General features: G+C 41.6%; 2 protein-coding genes across 4 annotated transcripts in view; one reads left to right on the forward strand and one right to left on the reverse strand.

Moving 5' to 3' along the window:
- Positions 1-17,820, reverse strand: part of TTC17 (tetratricopeptide repeat domain 17) — a 116,697-nt gene extending 98,877 nt beyond the window's left edge. For all 3 annotated transcript variants that reach the window (XM_045893876.3, XM_045893875.3, XM_054511978.2), the window contains exon 1: positions 17,639-17,820. In XM_045893876.3, the coding sequence (XP_045749832.1) occupies positions 17,639-17,797 (159 nt within the window). In that variant the 5' untranslated portion in view covers positions 17,798-17,820. The remainder of the gene's footprint in view (positions 1-17,638) is intronic.
- Positions 6,803-7,536, forward strand: LOC123857223 (large ribosomal subunit protein uL22-like). The gene is made up of 2 exons (XM_045893877.2): positions 6,803-7,081; positions 7,264-7,536. The coding sequence occupies exons 1-2, from the start codon at positions 6,803-6,805 to the stop codon at positions 7,534-7,536; spliced, it is 552 nt and encodes a 183-aa protein (XP_045749833.1).
- Positions 17,821-20,413: the final 2,593 nt, after the last annotated feature.

Genomic DNA, 20,413 nt, shown 5'->3' on the forward strand with positions numbered 1-20,413 from the left:
GAACATTCTTACCTCTTACTTTTTGATGGTATTCAAATGAGTACACGAGAGCAGCATTACTGAAATCTTATATTACGCCGTACCCATTTTTAAAAAATTCCCTTTAATTAGAAACTAGGGATGGAATATTTTAAATCTTTTATTCAGAATTTTGGATTATTTACTGAGACAGTATGATGGAAAACATAAATAAAAATCTTCAAAGCAATGAAGATTTTACCTCTACTTTAAGTGATCCCAGTTAGTGGGTATTTCTAGTGTTTGCTATCTAGTATCTGCAATTCCCTTCTTGTGGAAAAAACACCTGCCTTGCTCGGCTGGAAGCATCTTTCCCCACATGGGAAGTCCTAATCCCAGTGAATTCCTTTCCCTTGGTCATGGTGATTATCTCTGAGAAGGGACATCAACCAAGTGGTCAGTTGGCACTAAAGAGACTGTAATCTAGAACTTCTGTTTGAGTTATGGGGACCAGTCATCTTGTATTCACAGGGGCCTGAGTATGGGGTTAAAGAAATGGAGAAATGAAGACAGAGAACAAACCTATCATGGTTATACTGTTTCAGCCATGGATCAAACTGTATCTGCAACACTTAGAATTTGTTCAAACATACCGATAAAAATTTTCAATATAGAAGTCTTGATGCTATTTCTAAACATCTGCTGAATTTTCTTAAGCCCTCTGCCTAGGGTATCCTCTTACTCTTGTGGCTCTTTTCAGACTTTCTCTCCCTTTGCACATGCTAATTCTCCTACTTGGAACACTCCTACTTGGAACTCCTACTTGGAACATAACCTTATGCTTTTGGTGAAAGCCAAACGACTGGGCTCAAATGACATTTCTCTTGTGAAGCCATCCTTCTCCTGAGCTCGCACGGTACTCTTCACATGCTTCTTTAATAGTGTTTATTATACTGTTTAATTATTGTATGTCTGTCTCTCCAAAAAAATTTTTTTTGTATTCATCTTTCTACTTCCAATACTTAATAGGCTTTCAGGTACATGTCAGACACTTAATACACTGTTGATTGCTTGATGAAGTTGTCTGATGTCACATCTGTTAGAGAATCCATCTCCACCGGAATTATCATTCAGTGATGACTATCTGTAAAGGAGGCCTATGGCTAGGCCTCCAGGAATCATGACAAAATAAGTCCTTGACAGGTCTATGACTAGCTGTGTGACCTAAAGCAAATCACTTTCCCTGCATAGGCTTCTATTTCCTCATCTATAAACTGAGGGGACCCAACCTGATGACTTCTAAACTTATACTCTTCATATCCTACCTCCATAAAAGATTTAACATTACCATAAAAGCATCACATTTTTACCAGTCTCATGCACCACTGAAGTAATCTAATGTTCAAATGAATGAAATGATCATTCTTCCAATTTGCCCGGATAAATTTGTACTCATTCTAGGTAGGGACTCTTTCCAAAGCTGCAGCTAAAAGCTTCTTTTTCAAACTGTCAATTTGTCAAATTAAACCAAGGTTCCAATTAGCAGTGGCTATTTATTTCTGAGCAGTTAGGTTGCTCATTGTATCATGGGCAAAATTAGCTCTCCTGTCCTTATGCCACTTAATTCTAACAAAGTTCAACTGAAAAAAAAAATCTCTTTTCTGATCATAAGCTAAATATGTATGTTATTGAAAAGCAAACATATTATGGATAATATAAAGAAAATTAAAGTTACTGGAAATGTCACCTTCCGAGATACCTGTTGTCAGATAACTATGTCAGGATAACCTCAACGCACACACACACACAGAGCTAGGTAGATAAATATTTTTACAAAAACAGGATCATATTTACTATATTGTATCCTTCCCTTCTTCACTCTTTCTTAAATTTTATCAGATTTCTTCCTCAGGAATATAGATCTACATCATCCTATTTAGTTAATATTATATTAAAGTTATTTATCCAGTTTCCCACTAATTAAAATATGGGCTTTTAGTTATTCTCCCTTTTTAACAATATTGAGATGAGTATCCTTATAAATTTTTTTGATTGCTGCCTAATTATTTTCTTCCTAAAAAAGGAACTGCTAGGTTAAAGGGACTGCACTTCTAAATTTATATTTTTTGCTAGTTTTTCTCCAGAATAGCTGAATCAACTTAAATTCCTAACAGTCACTGAGTTTCTACACACTCTTAAGAACACAGGGAAAAGGGTGAATACATTTTAATCTCTTTATTGGCCATAGGTATTTCTTCTTTTGTGCACTTACAAAAAAATCTTCCTCATTGCCTCACTTTAAATCCATCTGGTAGTTTACATCACAATTTTATGAATGGTGGTTTCTAGATGGTGGGACTCTAGGTGATTATCTTGTTTTCTGACTTTTTCTAAAACAAACACATATTTCTTTTTTTTTTTTAGTGTTATCTACCGGTCTTTTTTGAAAATGAAACTTTAAGAGTGCTATACATGTATTTTTAAACAGAAAACAACTGTAATGACAAATAAGCTTAGGTCTGAGGAACAGTCTTGTAGCTTTTCCTTATATATTCATAGAGAAAAAGTTCCTCTCCCCTATGTGGGGCCAGGCAAAACACTTCAAAAAGGTAACATCTTTTGTATTTTCTTGTTCCTTACCTTACTCTCCTCAGATTTTTATCCTTATTTCAAATCTAGTTCACTACCATTTTCAAATGACTGCCCAAAGTACCCTCACCTTTGTGACTCCTGTCAGGCGAATACAGGGGCAAGCAAGATGAGTTTAGAGGGATGGAATGAGGGAGACAGAAGTCTGTTGCCTGACTTTGCAAGCAATTCTTTCTTCAGGATTTAAGTCTAACCATCATGGACCTGCACCTTCCTCCAGGTCAAGAGAAGTGCAAGTTCACAAACAAAATACCAGTCCAGCCTTGCCTCTTGAGAGGGACTTACATGGGCTCCTGGTTATAATAATTTTCAGAACTCTAATATAGGAGATCTTTTACTAGAAATACTATCAGATCAATAAAACACTATCATTATGAACTGTCAGGACTTGGAAATATTTTTGTTAAAGATGATTTTTTTTTTTGCCATTAGGATACTTGTACAATATGGAATTTTAAAGAGAAATTTAAAAACATGCCTCAGTTTTACATCAGAAATCAGGTTATCAAAACTAAAATAAACTTTAAACAAAAATACTAAATCTTAATCATCACATGAATTTTAATGGTCTTATATCTCTATTTTCTAATGTTTTACCCTCAGATTTTACCTTCTCATTTTCACAGTTCTTGAAAAATAAAGTTGTAAATGCTTAAATGCACTTAAAACAATCTAGGTATTTGAAGTATATCATACAGCTATAATCTAGATTGGACCACGTACGGTGTTGCAGCCAGTTTTTTTAAACACTTTTTATTTATTTATTTAGAGAGAGGGGGAGAGAGAGAGAAAGCACAAGTGGGAGAGGCAGAGGGAGAGCCAATCTCAAGAAGACTCCTAAGCAGGGAGCCTGACACGAGGCTCAGTCTCATGACCTGGAGATCATTACCTGGGCCAAAATCAAGGACACTTAACCAACTGAGCCACCCAGGCGCCCCTGTTGCAGCCAATTTTATGAGAACATATCACACAATCACCATGTCCTACCTGAAAGCAAGTTAATAACCATTTTCAACATGAACAACAAACGAACAACTTCTTATAAAAGCACTACCAGTCTACATGTTCTGATTTGTGTCACCAGGAAACATACAAATAACAAAATGAATAAAGTAGACAATTTACAACTTTACAAGAAAAGAAAACGAAATGCTGGATCAGGACTCAAGAGTCACGGATATTTCTCATTTGTATATTTATGATATTCTTGTAAATATATACAGAAAAATGTTGCTGTGCAGTTAGAGCTATTTTATATTTAACTCAGAAGTGACTCATTCCAGCAGCCAATATTTATCAAACAGTAATAGCCCAACAAAGATGTCCATGTCCTAATCTCAGAACCTGGGACTAGTCAGGATACACGGCAAAAGTTAATTAAAGTAGCTGATGGAATTAAGGTTGCTATTCAGATTACTTTAATTAAGACAGAGAGTATAGGGGCGCCTGGGTGGCTCAGATGGTTAAGCGTCTGCCTTCGGCTCAGGTCATGATCCCAGGGTCCTGGGATCGAGTCCCACATCGGGCTCCTGGCTCAGCGGGGAGCCTGCTTCTCCCTCTGACCCTCTCCCCTCTCATGCTGTTTCCCTCTCGCTCGCTCTCTAAAAAAATAAATAAAATCTTTAAAAAAAAAAAAAAGACAGAGTATAACCTGATTATCCAGGTGGGCCCAATTTAATCACAAGGGTCCTTAAAAGTGAAATAGGTAGGGGCGCCTGGGTGGCTCAGTCGTTAAGCGTCTGCCTTCGGCTCAGGTCATGATCCCAGGGTCCTGGGATCGAGCCCCACATCAGGCTCCCTGCTCGGCAGAAGCCTGCTTCTCCCTCTCCCACTCCCCCTGCTTGTGTTCCCTCTCTCGCTGTGTCTCTCTCTGTCAAATAAATAAATAAAATCTTAAAAAAAAAAAAAAAAAGTGAAACAGGTAGGTGAAAGAGAGAGACGTTGCTAAGAGAGGTCAGAGAACAGGGCCAAGAGCCAGGGAATATGGGTGGCTTCTGGAAACTAGAAAAGGTAAGGAAATGGACTCTCCCCCAGAACCTCCAGAAAGATATGCAGCTTACTGTCCCCTTGATTTTAGCCCAGTGAAACATGGGTTGGACTTCTAACTTACAGAACTATAAGATGTTAATTTTGTGTGTGTGTTTTTTTTTTTAAGATTTTATTTATTCGACAGAGAGACACAGCAAGAGGGAACACAAGCAGGGGGAGTGGGAGAGGGAGAAGCAGGTTTCCCGCGGAGCAGGGAGCCCGATGCAGGGCTCGATCCCAGGACCCTGGGATCATGACCTGAGCTGAGGGCAGACGCTTAACGACTGAGCCACCCAGGTGCCCCAATTTTGTGTTGTTTTAGGCCACTAACTTTGTGGTAATTTTTACCAGCAGCAAATAGAAAACTAATGCAAGTACCCACTAAGTTCAAGGCACAATGCCAGGCTCAATGGTGATAAAAAAAAAGCACGTGTGAGCTTGAAAATTCTTAGATGGATACTATGGACTGAACTGTGTGTCTCCCCAAAATTATGTGTTGAAGCTGTAACCTCCAATGTGACAGTAATTGGAGACTGGGCCTTTGAAAGGTAATTAATTTAGATGAGGTCATACGTTTATAGGACAGGATTGGTGCCCTTATTAAGAGGAGACATCAAAAGCTTGCCTTCTCTTTCTCTCTGCCATGTGAGGACACAGCAAGAATGCAGCTGGTCTGCAAGTCAGAAAGATAACTCTCACCAGAACCTGATCACTCTGGCACTCTGACCTTGGACTTCCAGACTCCAAAACTGTGAGAAAATACACTTCTGTTGCTTAAGTCACTCAGTTTATGGGATTTTGTTGACAGCCAAACTAAGATTTGTTAAGCAAATATTGGAAAAGGGACACTAAAATGAGAAGTTGAACCTTAATTTTATCATTACTCAGGTGATGGCAAACTCAACAGTCAGGAAATTATTTTGCTATTTCATGCTAGAAATCACTGCTGTAAGACACCACTGAATAAAGTTCAACTTGATTACTCATCAAACAGTATTAACATGGGGGGGGAGGGTCAGCTTGACTAATTTCTTTTACTGCAATCCCAACAAGTGTGAAGTAAGCATTAATGACAAAGGTTTAATTTTTCTATGAAGACAACAAAATCAAACTGAAGGCTCCTTTTTGTTCATACTTCCACTGATGGGCACAACACTGTTTCGCTAGGGCAATGGATGGGATAAGGAGTCTTTCACTAGAATCGGATTATATAAACAAAGATTTGACATATCCCAAACACTGTTGGGCATTTTCAAACACTTCTGATGTAGTCCTTCAAAAGGAGAATTCAGCAATATCTAAGAAAATTAAATATGCATTCTTCAAATCAGGAAATTCCATTTCAAAGAATTCCTCTTACAAATATACTCACAGAAGCATGCAAAGATCTATGAATGAGCATGTTCACTCACTGCAATATTGTTTGATAATAAAAGCCTGGAAACAATCTAAATGGCTATCATTAGGGAACTGGTTAAATAAGTTACAGAAGAGCAATACAACCAAATACTATACATTTTTAAGGGTAAAGAGAGTAGCTTTTCATTTCTGACAGATACCTACCTCTTATTAAGTGAATTAAAAACTAGTCATGAGATAAAATGTTTCCAGTTGTGGTTTTAAAAAAATCTATATGAGGGTTTGCTTGGGAACTTTTTGGAAGAATACACAAATAATTCTGTGATTACTTCCAGGAAGGACTGTGAGTGGTTATGAAACTTCCACTTTTCATTTTATGTCATACTAAGTAGCTTGAAAAAAACGTTTTGAACTATGATCATGTATTTTAGTTTTAAATTCAATTATAAAATTAAAAAATATATTGGTGTATTATAGATAAAACTACAGAACTATTTTTCTTTATAACTGGTAGTAATGCTTAGCAGTACAGAGAACAGAACAGAGCGTAGGATGGGATCTGAGCTGGAGTTCACACACTGCCACTTCCTACCTTCATACCTGTGCAAGGAGTTTAACCATACTCAGCCTAAGTTTCTGTATTTAATAGAGAGATCAATACCCACATCTTACTGGGTCTATAGGACAATAAAATGAGATATGAATATGAAAACACTTGGTAAAGAGTTCAGTGAAATAGACATTAAATTTTATTACTATAAAAGTTACCTGTTCTCTTCCCCTAAGCGGCCTGAGGTGGCCTCTGAAAATGGTTCCCTATTCGTTTGACCCAGAAAACCCTACAAAATCACGCAAATCAAGAGGTTCAAATCTTCATGTTCACTTTAAGAACACACATGAAACTGCCCAGGCTATCAAGGGTACGCATATTCGAAAAGCCACCAAGTATGTGAAAGATGTCACTTTGCAGAAGCAGTGCGTGCCATTCCGTCGATACAATGGTGGAGGTGGTAGGTGTGCCCAGGCCAAACAGTGGGGCTGCACACAAGGTCGGTGGCTCAAGAAAAGTGCTGAATTTTTACTGCACATGCTTTTTAAAAAAAATTTTATTTATTTATTTGACAGAGAGGCAGAGAGGAGCCACAGGCAGAGGGAGAGGGAGAATCGGGCTCCCTGCAGGGCTCAATCCCAGGACCCTGGGATCATCATGACCTGAGCTGAAGGCAGACGCTTAACCGACCAAGCCACCCAGGCGCCCCATTACTGCACATACTTAAAAATGCAGAGAGTCATGCTGAACTTAAGGGTTTAGATGTAGATTCTCTGGTCATGGAGCAAATCCAGGTGAACAAAGCCCCCAAGATGTGGCGTAGAACTTACAGGGCTCATTGTCGGATTAACCCACACATGAGCTCTCCCTGCCACACTGAGATCCTCACTGCAAAAGAGCAATGTGTTCCTAAGCCAGAAGAGGAGGTGGCACAGAAGAAAAAGATATCCCAGAAGAAACTGAAGAAACAAAAACTTATGGCCTGGGAGTAAAGTCTGCATAGAATAAATGCAAATAAAAATAAAAACAAAAAAAAAGTTGACTTTATCCTAAATTAGAGTCACTTCCATGTATGACTGTATAAAATGCAAACTCTGTGAAGGCAGGGACCGTATCTCCTTCACAGCTGTATCCCACCTACCTAACACAGAAAGCATTCCAAGATGTGTTTAATGAGCTAGCTAAGTCTGCCAAATATAATGGCACCCAAAAAGCTCTCAGCAAATACTTGCTCAAATAAAAACGTTCCTGACTCCACTTAACCACTTTCGGCATGTATCATTCTCTTGAGTTTTACTAAGGATTAACTACCCATCTCAACTCCCCACCTAGCAATTAGACTCAAGGTAGAAAGGGCTGTTGGGGGGTGGTTGGGTGTGGGGGTGGGGGTGGGTGGTGTGTGTTTGTGTGTGTGTGTGTGTGTGCGTGCGTGCGCGCGCCTGCACTCTCTTGCTGGTCACCTGATTTCAATTTAAGTAAGTGCCTCACTGGTAAGTGAAGACTGAAGTAAGATGTTAGTAAAAAATACATAAATGAGTTCTTTTCAAAAGTTAAGACACATGAAGTAGTTAAATAAATATGGAAAGCACAATCTGATCTGTCCAGTGTGAATTTCTGGTAGTAGGTCCTGAAAACAAATATGTACTTTAGCTTATATAAAATTGTCATGACGGTACAGATTTTTAATAAATGCTTTTGTACATGTTTATAATAAAGAAATGTCTTAATGTTAAATGACTTACCTAAATTTATACAGTATTCAATAATTTAAATAATGCCACAATCTCAAAGTTCTTTGAGCATATCATCAAAGGTATGTTGAAGAGAGAATATATCTAAATAGCCAATCAGAATTTAGGTTATCTGAAGCACCATTTTACAACTCTGATTTAGAGATACTATATTCTTAGAGAAGTCTTAGTCTAGACCTTTTATTTTTAACAGGGAGAATGAATGAGTTGGCTTGCCCCCTTTAAAGTAAATGCACTGTGGGGCGCCTGGTTGGCTCAGTCCGTTAAGCAGCCAACTCTCGATTTCGGCTCAGGTCATGATCTCATGGGTTATGGGATCAAGCCCTAGGTTGGGCTCCATGCTCAGCAGGGAGTCTGCTAGGGATTCTCTCTCTCCCTCTGCCCCACCCCCTGCTCATACACACACACACACACACACACACACGGGCGTGTGCTCTCTCTCAAATAAATCTTTAAAAAAAATAAAGTAAATGCACTGTGCTTTCTCCAGACTACTAAAACAATGGTGGCCCATCACTGTGCTGATATGCAAAAGCTATTACAAGTGTGAATAACAGGGGCACCTGGGTGGCTCAGTCAGTTAAGTGTCTGCCTTTGGTTCAGGTCATGATCCCAGGGCCCTGGGATCGAGCCCCGCATCGGGCTCTCCACTCAGCAGGGAGCCTGCTTCTCCTTGTGTGCACTCTCTCTCTCTCTAATAAATAAATCTTTAAAAAAAAGTGTGAATAACTGCTTGCACACATACATGCAGGTACTCTCCCTTTCTCTTATGTATTCAATATTTCCTGAGTGTTTATGATGTTTCAGCCACTGTTTCAGGCATGGGGGTTTCCTCAGTGACCATACAGAGTTCTATGAAAGAGTTGATGTTTTCATAGAAAGACTGGCAATAAAATATATATTACAACAGAAAATAGGTGCTATGAAGAAAAATAAAGTGGAGCAAGAAGACAGTGATGGAAGGAGATGCTGTTTTAGTGTGGTCAAAAGACAGGTGACATGTGAACAGAGACTTGAAAAGAGAGGTGATGAGCCATAAGGATGTCTGCAGAAGTTTTTCAAGCAACAGAGGGAGCAGGAACAAACAAACTTGGTGCTCTAAAGACCACCCCAAAAGGCCAGTATGATAGCTAAAATCACAGCACACAAGAAGGAAAGTGGTATTTGGGGCACAGAGATGGTCAGGGGCCAGGTTCCAGATCTTGCAAGGGCCTTAAAGGCCATGGTAAAAACTCCCAAGTTTTATTCTTAAAAGTATGATTGGAAACCAATGAAGGTTTCCTGATGCTCTTTCCTTCTCTTCCTCTACATCCGTTAAAGGAATCATAGGACCAGAATTTCGATCTGGGGAGAACAGACTCTGTGATGCAAAAGTGGGAGCAAGGAGACTGGTTAGCAGGCTACTATGCTTAGGTCTAAGAGGAAGATGAAGAGTCTAGACTAGGGTTGTAGAAGTATGGGTGGAAAGACACGGCTTGATGCAGGAGACATTTTGGAAGTAAAGTTGACCGGTTATTGATTAGGTATGAGATGTTAGTCGAGGAAGATTTTGGACCTGAGCAATTTCGTAACAGGTGTGGTGGGATGGGGAATAGAGTTCAGTTTAGGACATGATGTATTTGCGGTGTCTATCAGACAGCTAAGCGGAGATGTTGTGTGGGCAACTGGATATGAGTCTGGAGTTCAGGGAGAGACTGCAGATATGATTTGGGAGAATCCTCAGAATGAGACTGCATAAGATCATCTGATGAGCACATCAGTATTTAAGATTCACAAAGAAAAGAGGAATTCAGCAGAAGAGAATGAAAAGTCATGGTCAGGGATTCGGAAGAAAGCCAGGAGTGTATGTCCCGGTAGCCATGGAAGAAAATAGTTCAATATGGTCTGAGGACAAGTGCTGGCTGGGGAGATCAGAGGTTAAGAGAGATAAGTGAGAGCAGAGCACAAATCTGGCAATAAGGCAGGCCCCGGGATATCTTGACAAGAGTCGCAGGGATGAAGGACTTACTGGAGTGGCTTTAAGAGAGATCTATACAAAGAGAGCCCATGAGCACAAACAACTCTCTTGAGGTGTCTGGCTGAAAGAGCCACCCAACAGAGGAATTCCCCTTGCTTTTGCCACCATGGAGTCTAACTGAGATGCAGGTAGGGCTCACACCCTGCTCCCTACACTCTGGAGTGCAAAGCTGTTCTAATTTTTGACCCAACCTGCTGGCAAGCCCTCTTATTTCTCACTGTCATAGTGCCTTCTGTTCACTTCCACCAATGCTGCTTCTAAACTGCAACAACTGCTGAACCCCACAGCTGATCCTAATCCCCCCTCAACAATGCAGCTGCCATTTCTCATCCATCTCGCCTCTGCCCTTTCTGATGATGGTTTTCTTCTTGTTTTTTTTTTCTTTTTCCTTGTCTCTTGTCACCTCTCCATACGTTTCAATGCCTGAGCAATAAAGCTGAGGTCAGTGACAAAGGATGACTTCCTTTGCATACACGATCTGACCACAGAAGATAGTCCAAGAGTGATCTCTGAAAGTACGGCTCTTCTCATGTGCATACAGCACCTTTTATGAAGGCCTAATGGCTGACTCACTGAAGAGTTACTTGGAGCTTTAAAGATCTTCCAGGAGTCTGAGGCCTCCTGTAGGCTAGCCTCCAGGATGACTATTACATTAGTGAGTACTGTAATGCTTCATTCACACAGTAGTAAATTCCTGAAGGGCAGGAACCGGTTCTCACACTTCTTTATGTCATCCATTTAACAGATAACTATTGCAGCCTAAGGGATTAAGCATGAAAGATGCAGGAGGTGCAGAGAAGACGGATATGGCCTCTCCCTTCATGGAGCATGTAGTAGTCTAGTAGGGCATTTACATAAGTAAATTGACACAATACAGCATGGTAAATGTCCTTAAGGGAATACAGGATACTATGAAAGCACATAGAAAGAACAGCTTACTCAAACTTGGGCATTAGAAGCTTCTCTGAAAGTGATGTTTAAGTTGTGAAGTGTATTGAGTTAGCCAGATTGGGACATTTCAGGGGAAGAACATGTGGAAGGGCCCAGAGGCAAGTGAGAACAGAGCATATATCTGGGGATACTGACAAGTGTTAAATATAGCTAAGGTGTATATGTGTGTATTCTGAGGTGAGGGTGAGGCACTCTAGAATGAGCAAAGATAACGCTAGAGAGAAGGAAGGGATAAATCACAAGACATGTTAAAGAAGGACCATATCCTGGGATATGCACCAAACTAATCGTTCAAGGTAGTTTTCCTTGGGGAGTGAGAATGGAGAGAGGTGGGAGGACTTCACTTTCTTACTTTAAATATTCCCATAACGTCAAGCATTTACTTTTACGATGCCACACATTACTTCTGTAATTCAAATTTGTAATTAAACAAAACGAAGAAGGTTTTAAAAGATTAGTCTAATTGCACTGAGGAGAATAGATTGGAAGCAGGACAAGACTAGGGCAGGGAGAACTATTAGGAAGCCGTGGCAAGAATCAGGTGGCCCGAATTAGAGCCACAGTAGTGGCTACGGCAAGAGATGTAATTAGAAAGTAAAATGGAAAGATCTTGGTAAGGAATAAGGGAGACAACTAGATTTCTGACTTGGGCAAATGGGTGGATGGTGAATGGTGGGATCTTTCATTCAATTTGGGAAAACAGGGCATGACACAAGTGTAGGTAGGGTAAAAATGAGTTTAGATCTGATCTATAACCCTGGAGAAAAAAATGTGAGTTATAGAAAGAAATGTGACTATTCCCTGCATATATATGGTAATTTAAGTCCTGAGAAAAGATGAGATTGCCCAGGTATATATAAAGAGTAAAAACAGAAGGCTGGAACAGAAGTTGGAGGTAGAGCAATATATAAAACTGAATTTCTCAGAATGATCTGTGACCCATCTGTATCATAATCTCCTGAGGGGTTTGATAAAAATGGAGAATTCTTGGCTCTACCACCAACCTACTGAATCAGATACTTTAGTGGCCTGGGAATCTGTATTTTAAGCAAGCACCCCAGATTACTTTTGTGCAAAGAGAAGTTTGAGAAATGCTGATCTAAAAGATGAGTGGAGGAAGAAGAGCCAGGGAAAAGAAAAAAAAAAAACAAAGGTTAAGAAGGACCTGTACTCTGCTCACCCTCAAGGAAAAATGAGAATTTCATGTCACAGTCGCCATTGGAAAAGTGCATATTCATCAAAGCACAGTGGGCTGGTGAAAAATAAGCAGACAATAAATATTTGTTCAATAAGTAACTGGGAAAAGTATTTAAAGTTATAATTTACATCTGTATGTTTATAAGCTCCTATTAACTACTGTAAGTATAAACAAAGTTAACACCTGGGTGATTTATAAGAAAAAAAATAATAGTGGGAAGTCTAAAAAAATGGATTGAATGAGAATCGCTTTGATGCCAACGTCTAGGACAAACTGCAAAGGCTTAGCAAGTTAGTGAATAAGCCACCATGACCTCTCAGGTCCAAGTAAATCCCTCAAGTGTATAAACAGAGAAACAACACTTTATGACAAAAAGATGGGCTCAATTTGAAAAGTACTGAAAGAAAGCTGTCAGCTTCATAGTATCATCTGGATGCCCTCTCCCAGATGAAGCAATTACTTAATATCAGACCCAAATTAAACCACTCCTTCACTTAATAAGCTATTAAAGACCAAGAGATAAAGATTTAGCCTGTCTGTCCAACTAAATCCGATAGCTCTTGCCCAAATCACAGTTGCTGAAATAACTGCCTGTCAAACACTTCTTATGCCAAGGTTGCTAGGCTTCAGAGCATCGGTTTTACTAGAAACCTCATTTGTTCTAAGCAGTTAAAAGGATCTGGACTCTAAACACATTAGCTTGGGAGAAGGCAAGATGATTAAATAACCCCAAATTAATTCACACCTAATTCACACCCACTCCCAACTTAAAAGTCATCACAAAATATTCTGCAGAGGTAAAGCAAACTGGCCAAGAGAAGACTTTTTACTTCATTATTCCCATTTTTCCTTTTTCTTTTCTTTCTATTCTTTCATTTGTAGGTACTATGAAAGGGGGGGGGGAAGTACTTCAATCTTTCTGAGTACAAGGTGCTCACCTGCATGCTACTACAGATTTTTACTTACTGCTATCACTAAATGCCACTCATTAGTTGTGTGACTTTGGACGACATTCTCTCCTATGAGTTGTACTACATATCCTTTAAGAATTGTTTCCAAACCTAAAGTTCTATGGATCTAAGATTAGAGAAGAGGGAAACAGTAGCCAAGAAAATAAATATTATAATGTTATGAGAGTTGGTAACGATTATACTCTTTATTTACTTCAAGTTTTAGACCTCCACTTATAAAGAGAGAGACTATCACGAGGCAATGAACCCAGGGCTAGAAGTACCACCTTTGAATTCAGTAAGTCTAAGACAAACTGGTAACATTTTAGGAATTCATCTGTTAGCTGGTAATTTAGAACATGGAACATTGTTTTTTCCACAGAAATGATGTGATACATTAATGGTTAGGCTCTTAGGCTAATTCACAAAAGTTCATTTAACCTTCCATTCAAGTGACTCTCCAGACGGTTTTGGTAAAAACAGAAAATAAATGTTGCCATACTAGTAATGAAAAAAATAGAAAAAAGGAAACAAAAAACCCACAAAATTTATCTTAACAGACTATTCTTCACAATGAAGTCAACCAAATGATCCATTGACCTGATTACACTCCTAATAACCCAGATTATAATAGCTCACTACTTAAGTCCATGGACCCCAAGGATCCTTGCTTTATTTAAGGTACAGGGGGTACTAGGAGATCAGAGGTATGCCAAAGCCCAAAGCTGGGAAAAAAAACCTATAGTTGAAGAGAAGAGGAGCACCTTTTCTTAGCTGTCCCTTGACTGCAGTGGGACAGGAACTTAGAGACCAGAGCATTCTCTTCACATCCCAGCTCCGGGATTCCCTGGACAATGCTCCGGGGAGTTCAGTGGCAGCTCAGTAAACATGGAACCTAAAAACATATAAGACATACTTCCCAGCTCAGGCAGGGATTGTGGAAAGGAACAATTCCCTGAGCTGCCACACCAAGTGCTCACTACTTGCTACTGCTAGAAGCAACCACAGCGCTGACAGTGAGGAGGCTGCCTGGAGGAATGGCTGCTTCCGGCTCTCACTGAAGCCCCATTTCAAGCCCCTTACAGATATAGGGCTGCAGACACATTTGCATGTTCACAAGTCAGCAGTCCCTAACTTGTGGGTACTTATCTTTATCATCTGCTGAGGCTTGAAATAGAAAAACCAAACAAATGTTCTCTTCTCCTGGGAAGAACTGCTTAATGTACTTAAAACTTTAACTATAGTGATGTTAACTATCCCTGTGTAAATCTGTATTTTGGGTAATTCAGATTTTTAATCCATAAGTACTTCTCCAAGTTCATTACGGAAAACAATTACCTATTATATCTAATTTGGACAGGTTTAAATATCAGGCAAAGAGTTTCAAAAGGTATTTGCCACTCTAATATTCTAAGATTGCCCTTTCAGTTTGCTCTTAGCCCTCTCCCTGATATTAGACCACTTTAAAATTAAAGCACCCTTCTGTTCTCATTCAGCTATTATAACGAAAAACAAGTAGCAAGGCATTTGGTATGTCAGTTAAGATATCATTTATGTATATATAATATACCATTTACATATATATATATCTTATATATATGTAAAGCTTTTGTTTCTGAACATATGAATAGATCTGCAGTATACCCAAATCCATATAATAAAGGAATCTTTCAATTCTTTAATAACCATAAACATATGTGATAATTAATCACAATCAAAACTGAGGTTTGCATTCTGCCTACATTCAAATTACTGCCAGGAAGGGCAGCATGGATAATGCATGCACAACTATCAGAGTGGCACTCAGAAGCTGATCATGTATTCAACTCTTCTACTTTATTTATAAGTTTTGCTTTTCCCTCAGATTAAATCCACTGGCCTCTTCTTGTTTGTCTGTTTGTTTTTTAATTTAAATTTATTTGAGGGAGAAAGTGCACACGTGGGGGTGGGGGTGCCTGGGGGGGGGCAGAGGGAGAGGAACAAGTGACTTCATGCTGAGCTCAGAAATCACGACCTGAGCCAAAAACAAGAGTGGGTCGCTTAACCAACTAAGCCACCCAGGCACCCCCTTAGCCTCTTCTTGTTACGCTGTAGACACCAACTTTATTTCTTCTGATATAAAATTTTGTGGTTCTCTGAACTTAACATTGTCAATGCTATGTAGCAAAGTACTGGAAAATTCACTGAAAAAGATAATTTTTAAAAGCTTGTAGTAAAGAAATCTTACTTTCCTAACTTTAAGCCTAACAACTTACTGCAGGGGTACTTGGCAGATTTCCAAAAGATTCTTCAGATTTCCCCCTTTCTGAGGCAAGTTAACAGTAACCCCTACCTTCCCCCCCACTAAAACATAAGTATCCATCCAATGTGCAAAAAGAAAAAATGTGGTTTTGGTTTTGTTTTTTAAACAAATCAGGTTCTACTTTCCCATTGCAAGGTTCAGCAAATAATACATTTCTACCAGCTTTCACTTTTCAGATGGGCTACTTCCTTGGCTGAGTGGCAGGACACCAAAATGGGAAGGAGAAGTCAATGTCATAGTGTATAAATAGCTGTGGCCAAAAACAATATTGCAGAAGAGCCAATAGGAGAAGGGCTCCCCAAATTGCAGCAAGAGTGACTTAATTCCATGTATCCCTTCATGAGGGCCTCAGGGAAAACTATCATCAGGAAACAAACGAAAGTGGGTGGAGGAAGCAGCCAGGACTCACATAAGATTTCTAACCTTTTGTTAAGGAAAGAACTAGCAGTGTTCAATTCTAGAGTTTCTGAAACACACACCTATCTTTTAAATCTAAAATGGTATGGCCATGAAAAGGAGATTTCTTCTAATTTAAGTTAGGTATATAGAAAATGCCATCCAGTAAAAAGCCAGTCTCTTTTCTCACATATACTGAAAACCACTCACCAATACCAACCCGATTTTTGAATTGTTTAACTCACTCATTATACTTGAGGTAAAATTTGCCATCACGTGAACTTCACTTCATAAAAAAGTAAACCTGGCATTGTGTTCCTGTCATCATTCATTACACGCAACCCAAAGGTCCGTAATTTCACACGATAATGATTAATCCATTTGAGGTCAGTGAGCTAAGTTGCATGGGGCACACAATTCACTCGGTAAATGTTTGCTGGACTTTTCAGGATTGCTCTCAAGTACTGGAAGTCATTAAGTTTACCAAGATTCTGTAGCAGAGCACACACACGTACTGTTGAGGGATCAGCAGCAGTCACAAAATGTAGGCAATCATAAAGTTATGTAAGAAAAGCACTCTCTCCGGGCGCCTGGGTGGCTCAGATGGTTAAGCGTCTGCCTTCGGCTCAGGTCATGATCCCAGGGTCCTGGGATCGAGTCCCGCATCGGGCTCCCTGCTCCGTGGGAGGCCTGCTTCTCCCTCTGCCTCTGCCTCTGCCTCTCTCTCCCTGTCTCTCATGAATAAATAAATAAAATCTTAAAAAGAAAAAAGAAAAGCAATCTCTCCTCTGAGCAATTAGTTCGGGCACACAAGAATCCAGGAAATCACAGACCCTCCTTGCGGGGCTGGGTCACAGGAACTAAGTAAAGAAACAGTGCAAAGTACACTGGGAAACGAGGGCAGTTTCAGCTGAAAAGATGCAGGCAACGCCACCAGAGGCATCTTCAAGCATTCCTTCGGAAGGAAAGTGTGTGTTGTCTCTAAAGGGCCCCTGCTGGCCTGGGTAACGGTACAAGCTGAAACCACCACAGCCCGACACATGTGGAAGAGGAGACGGGGGGAAGAAGCCTTAGATGACCCACTGCCTCGGGGTGCCGAAGCTGTCACCGCCCTGGGACTCGCGCACACCCCGGCGCTGCCGCATGCTTTCTACTTCTTCGGGGAGGGCTGGTGACGCGTGGTGGGCCCGAGAGGAACAGAGGCAAGGATAATGAATCTGCGATTTCTAAAGCCCGACGAAATGTCCCCAGAGCCCGAACCCCCACGGCCGGGCGACTCTGCCCGCGCGGCAAGCCACCCCAGGGGTGGAAGGCTAAGAACTTGCGGGCGGCTGAGGCGAGGGCCAGCGGACAAACGGGGAGGGGGCTACGCCGGCTCTGAGTACTAGGATCGCTCGGGCCGCGGCGCCGGGACCGTGGGAAGGTAGGCTGGGGGCGGGACCGCGCGGAGCCAAACAGCCAGGGGCCGGACCTGGGAATCCCCCGGGGCGAGGGCGGGCGCGGGCGGAGAGGGACGCCTTGGCCGCTACCTGCTGCTGGATCTTCCCGTCCTCCGTGACGACCCAGTGCGTGGTGGCGAGGGCCCCTCGAGCCGCCACGCTCAGCAAGGCGGAAAGGCTGAGGAGCCAGCCTGGGCCGGAGCACGGCGGCAGCTCGCACCGGCCGCGGACCCCTACTGCCGCCGCCATTTTGCCCCCCCGGCCCGGCTGCTCACACCGGAAGCGGAAGCCGGCCCCCGCCGCCCGCCATCTTGGGGAGGTCGGCGCTGGAGGAGGTGGAGCTCGGGAGGCGCTGCCCGCTGACAACCCGCTTTCTCAGCCTCGGTTTGGGCGGCGGGACAGCCTGGTTTGGCTTCAGGTCGGAGACCGCTTTTTTGTTACTGTTTTCCCGTGCGCAATTCGATCTCGTGGCGTGGGAACCGGAGGGAGATAAAAGTAGTGCTCTAGGTGGAGTCTAAGCCGAAATGAGAGGACTCTGTGTGTGTGTGTTGTGTATATTTACGTATATACGTATTTAATAAAACCCTGGTTTTCATTTTAGTTCATTTTTATTTCTGGTTGTGCCACATAGTTGAGAAATAAAAGGTATTTGAGGGAAGAGATGGATTCTCTTTTATTCCTAAAGTCTCGCAGTAGCGGAAGCTTCGGCGTTGGGCGTGTTGTCGGTCTAGGGCCGCGCTGTCCAGTAGAAATATGCGAGGCGCGAGCCGCAGAGGAAATTTTTAAAAAGACAGTGAAATAACGCGTTTGATTTAACCCTTGTATACAATACAGTATTAGTTCAAAATAAAATCTGTACAAATTCCTGAGCTATTTTATTTTTAGTACTAAGTCTTCAAAAGAGGTGTGTATTTTAGACTTCCAGCTCACCTAAATTCAGACTGGCCGGATTTCGGGGCTTAAGAGCCACATGTGGCTGGTGGCTACCTTACTGGGCAGCACAGGTCTAGGCTGGAGGTATCAGGAGACCGACAGCATTGGCATCACCTGGCAGCTTATGAGAAAGGCACATTCTTGGCTCTTTTACCCCTCCGCACCAGATTCTACCTTTCAGCGAGAGTCCCGGGTGACTGGTATGTACATTAAGAAGCACTTCTCTCTAGTGAACCGACATGTAGGCCAAGGGACCAGCCTGGCCTCTAGCTTCTAGTAAGATAGGTTGTTTTAGGTATTTCAGGGCTGCCTTCTGGCTTTGTGTGTCATTTTGTGTTTAGGTTCATTATGCTTTTGGTTTTCTCTTTGGGAGGAGGAGGATGAGAGTTTTGCCTGACAGCCTCCCTACGCTGGCATATTGCTGGAAAACAAAAATAATTGCCAAGTGTTTAAACATCTCGTACTATGAGGGGCGCCTGGGTGGCTCAGTTGGTTAAGCGACTGCCTTCGGCTCAGGTCGTGATCCTGGAGTCCCGGGATCGAGTCCCGCATCGGGCTCCCTGCTCGGCAGGGAGTCTGCTTCTCCCTCTGACCCTCCCCCCTCTCATGTGCTCTCTCATTCTCTCTCTCAAAATAAATAAATAAAATCTTAAAAAAAAAATTAAAAAAAAATGCACGTAAAATGTTTAGCATTGCGCCTAATGTAAAAGAAATGCTCAAAAATGTTAGTGGCCGCTCTAACGGTAAAATGATTGTTCACAGGGCGCCTGGGTGGCTCAGTTGGTTAAGCGACTGCCTTCGGCTCAGGTCATGATCCTGGAGTCCCGGGATCGAGTCCCGCATCGGGCTCCCTGCTCAGCGAGGAGCCTGCTTCTCCCTCTGACCCTCCCCCGTCTCATGTACTCTCTCTCATTCTCACTCTCTCAAATAAATAAATAAATCTTAAAAAAAAAAAAAAAAACCAAAAAAACATCTCGTACTATGGAAGCAACGACCACAGCTTTGGTTTTTTTTTTTTTTTTTAAAGATTTTATTTATTTATTCATGAGAGAGAGAGGCAGAGGGAGGAGCAGGCTCCCAAGGAGCAGGGAGCCCGCTGCGGGACTCGATCCCAGGACCCTGAGATCATGACCTGAGCCGAAGGCAGACGCTTAACCATCTGAGCCACCCAGGCGCCCCCACAGCTTTGGTTTTTAGTTCCATCTGAAAGTAGCTTTTCTTAGAGGATTGAAGTAATGAACATTCAGCTCTCTAAAAATGTGTGGCTTGCCCACTTTTTTGCCTAGTTCTCTGCCAGACAGTGGGTATGGAAATCTGACCACCGAGCAATGTGCAATTTAGCGGAATATTGGCAGGTTAACAATTGAAATACAGGATAATGGGGGTGTATACGGGCGCATGTATAGAAGGGAGAGCGGCCAACCAGGTGAAAGGCTTCAAGCAAAGGTGCTGATTCAAGCAGAATAAACAATACATGTGAAAAGGTGAAAACAGTGTCAGGTTGTAAAGGTTTCTTCTGTGTCATACCAAAGAGTTTAAACACAGACAATAGGAAGTGCTCCAGAATTTTGAAATAGAGAAGTGGCAAGTGAGTCTCCCTGTTCTCAGCATCTTATTTTAAGGCGTAGACATCAATCCTCCTACCTGTACATAAAATTGCTAAGTAATGGCAATTGTCATCATCTAACGTGTGTTAAGTGTTTTAATACATACTGGCACTGTACACACATAGTAATCTTTGCTGACTTACCAGGCATAGACTAGTTAAGTAATTTGGCCAAGATCATATAGCTAGTAAGTGGCAGACCTCAGATTTGGACTCAGATCTACCTGATTCTAGAGCGTGAGAATGGCTGAAGGATGGTGAGGAATTTGGGAGAAGCCCCAACATCACCTATTTAGGCCACCAGCAATTTCTCTGACACTCATAAG

The sequence above is a fragment of the Mirounga angustirostris genome, unplaced genomic scaffold, assembly GCF_029215605.1.
Source record: "Mirounga angustirostris isolate CCGP_5_RB_7025 unplaced genomic scaffold, mMirAng1.0.hap1 SCAF_13, whole genome shotgun sequence".
In the NCBI taxonomy this organism is placed as follows: Eukaryota; Metazoa; Chordata; class Mammalia; order Carnivora; family Phocidae; genus Mirounga; species Mirounga angustirostris.

Excerpts from the sequence above, each read along its gene's own strand:
- LOC123857223 (XM_045893877.2), top strand. The coding sequence starts at position 6,803 with ATGGTTCCCTATTCGTTTGACCCAGAAAACCCTACAAAATCACGCAAA. Across the intron at positions 7,082-7,263 it reads GTGCTGAATTTTTACTGCAC|ATACTTAAAAATGCAGAGAG; the intron begins ATGCTTTTTAAA and ends CCATTACTGCAC.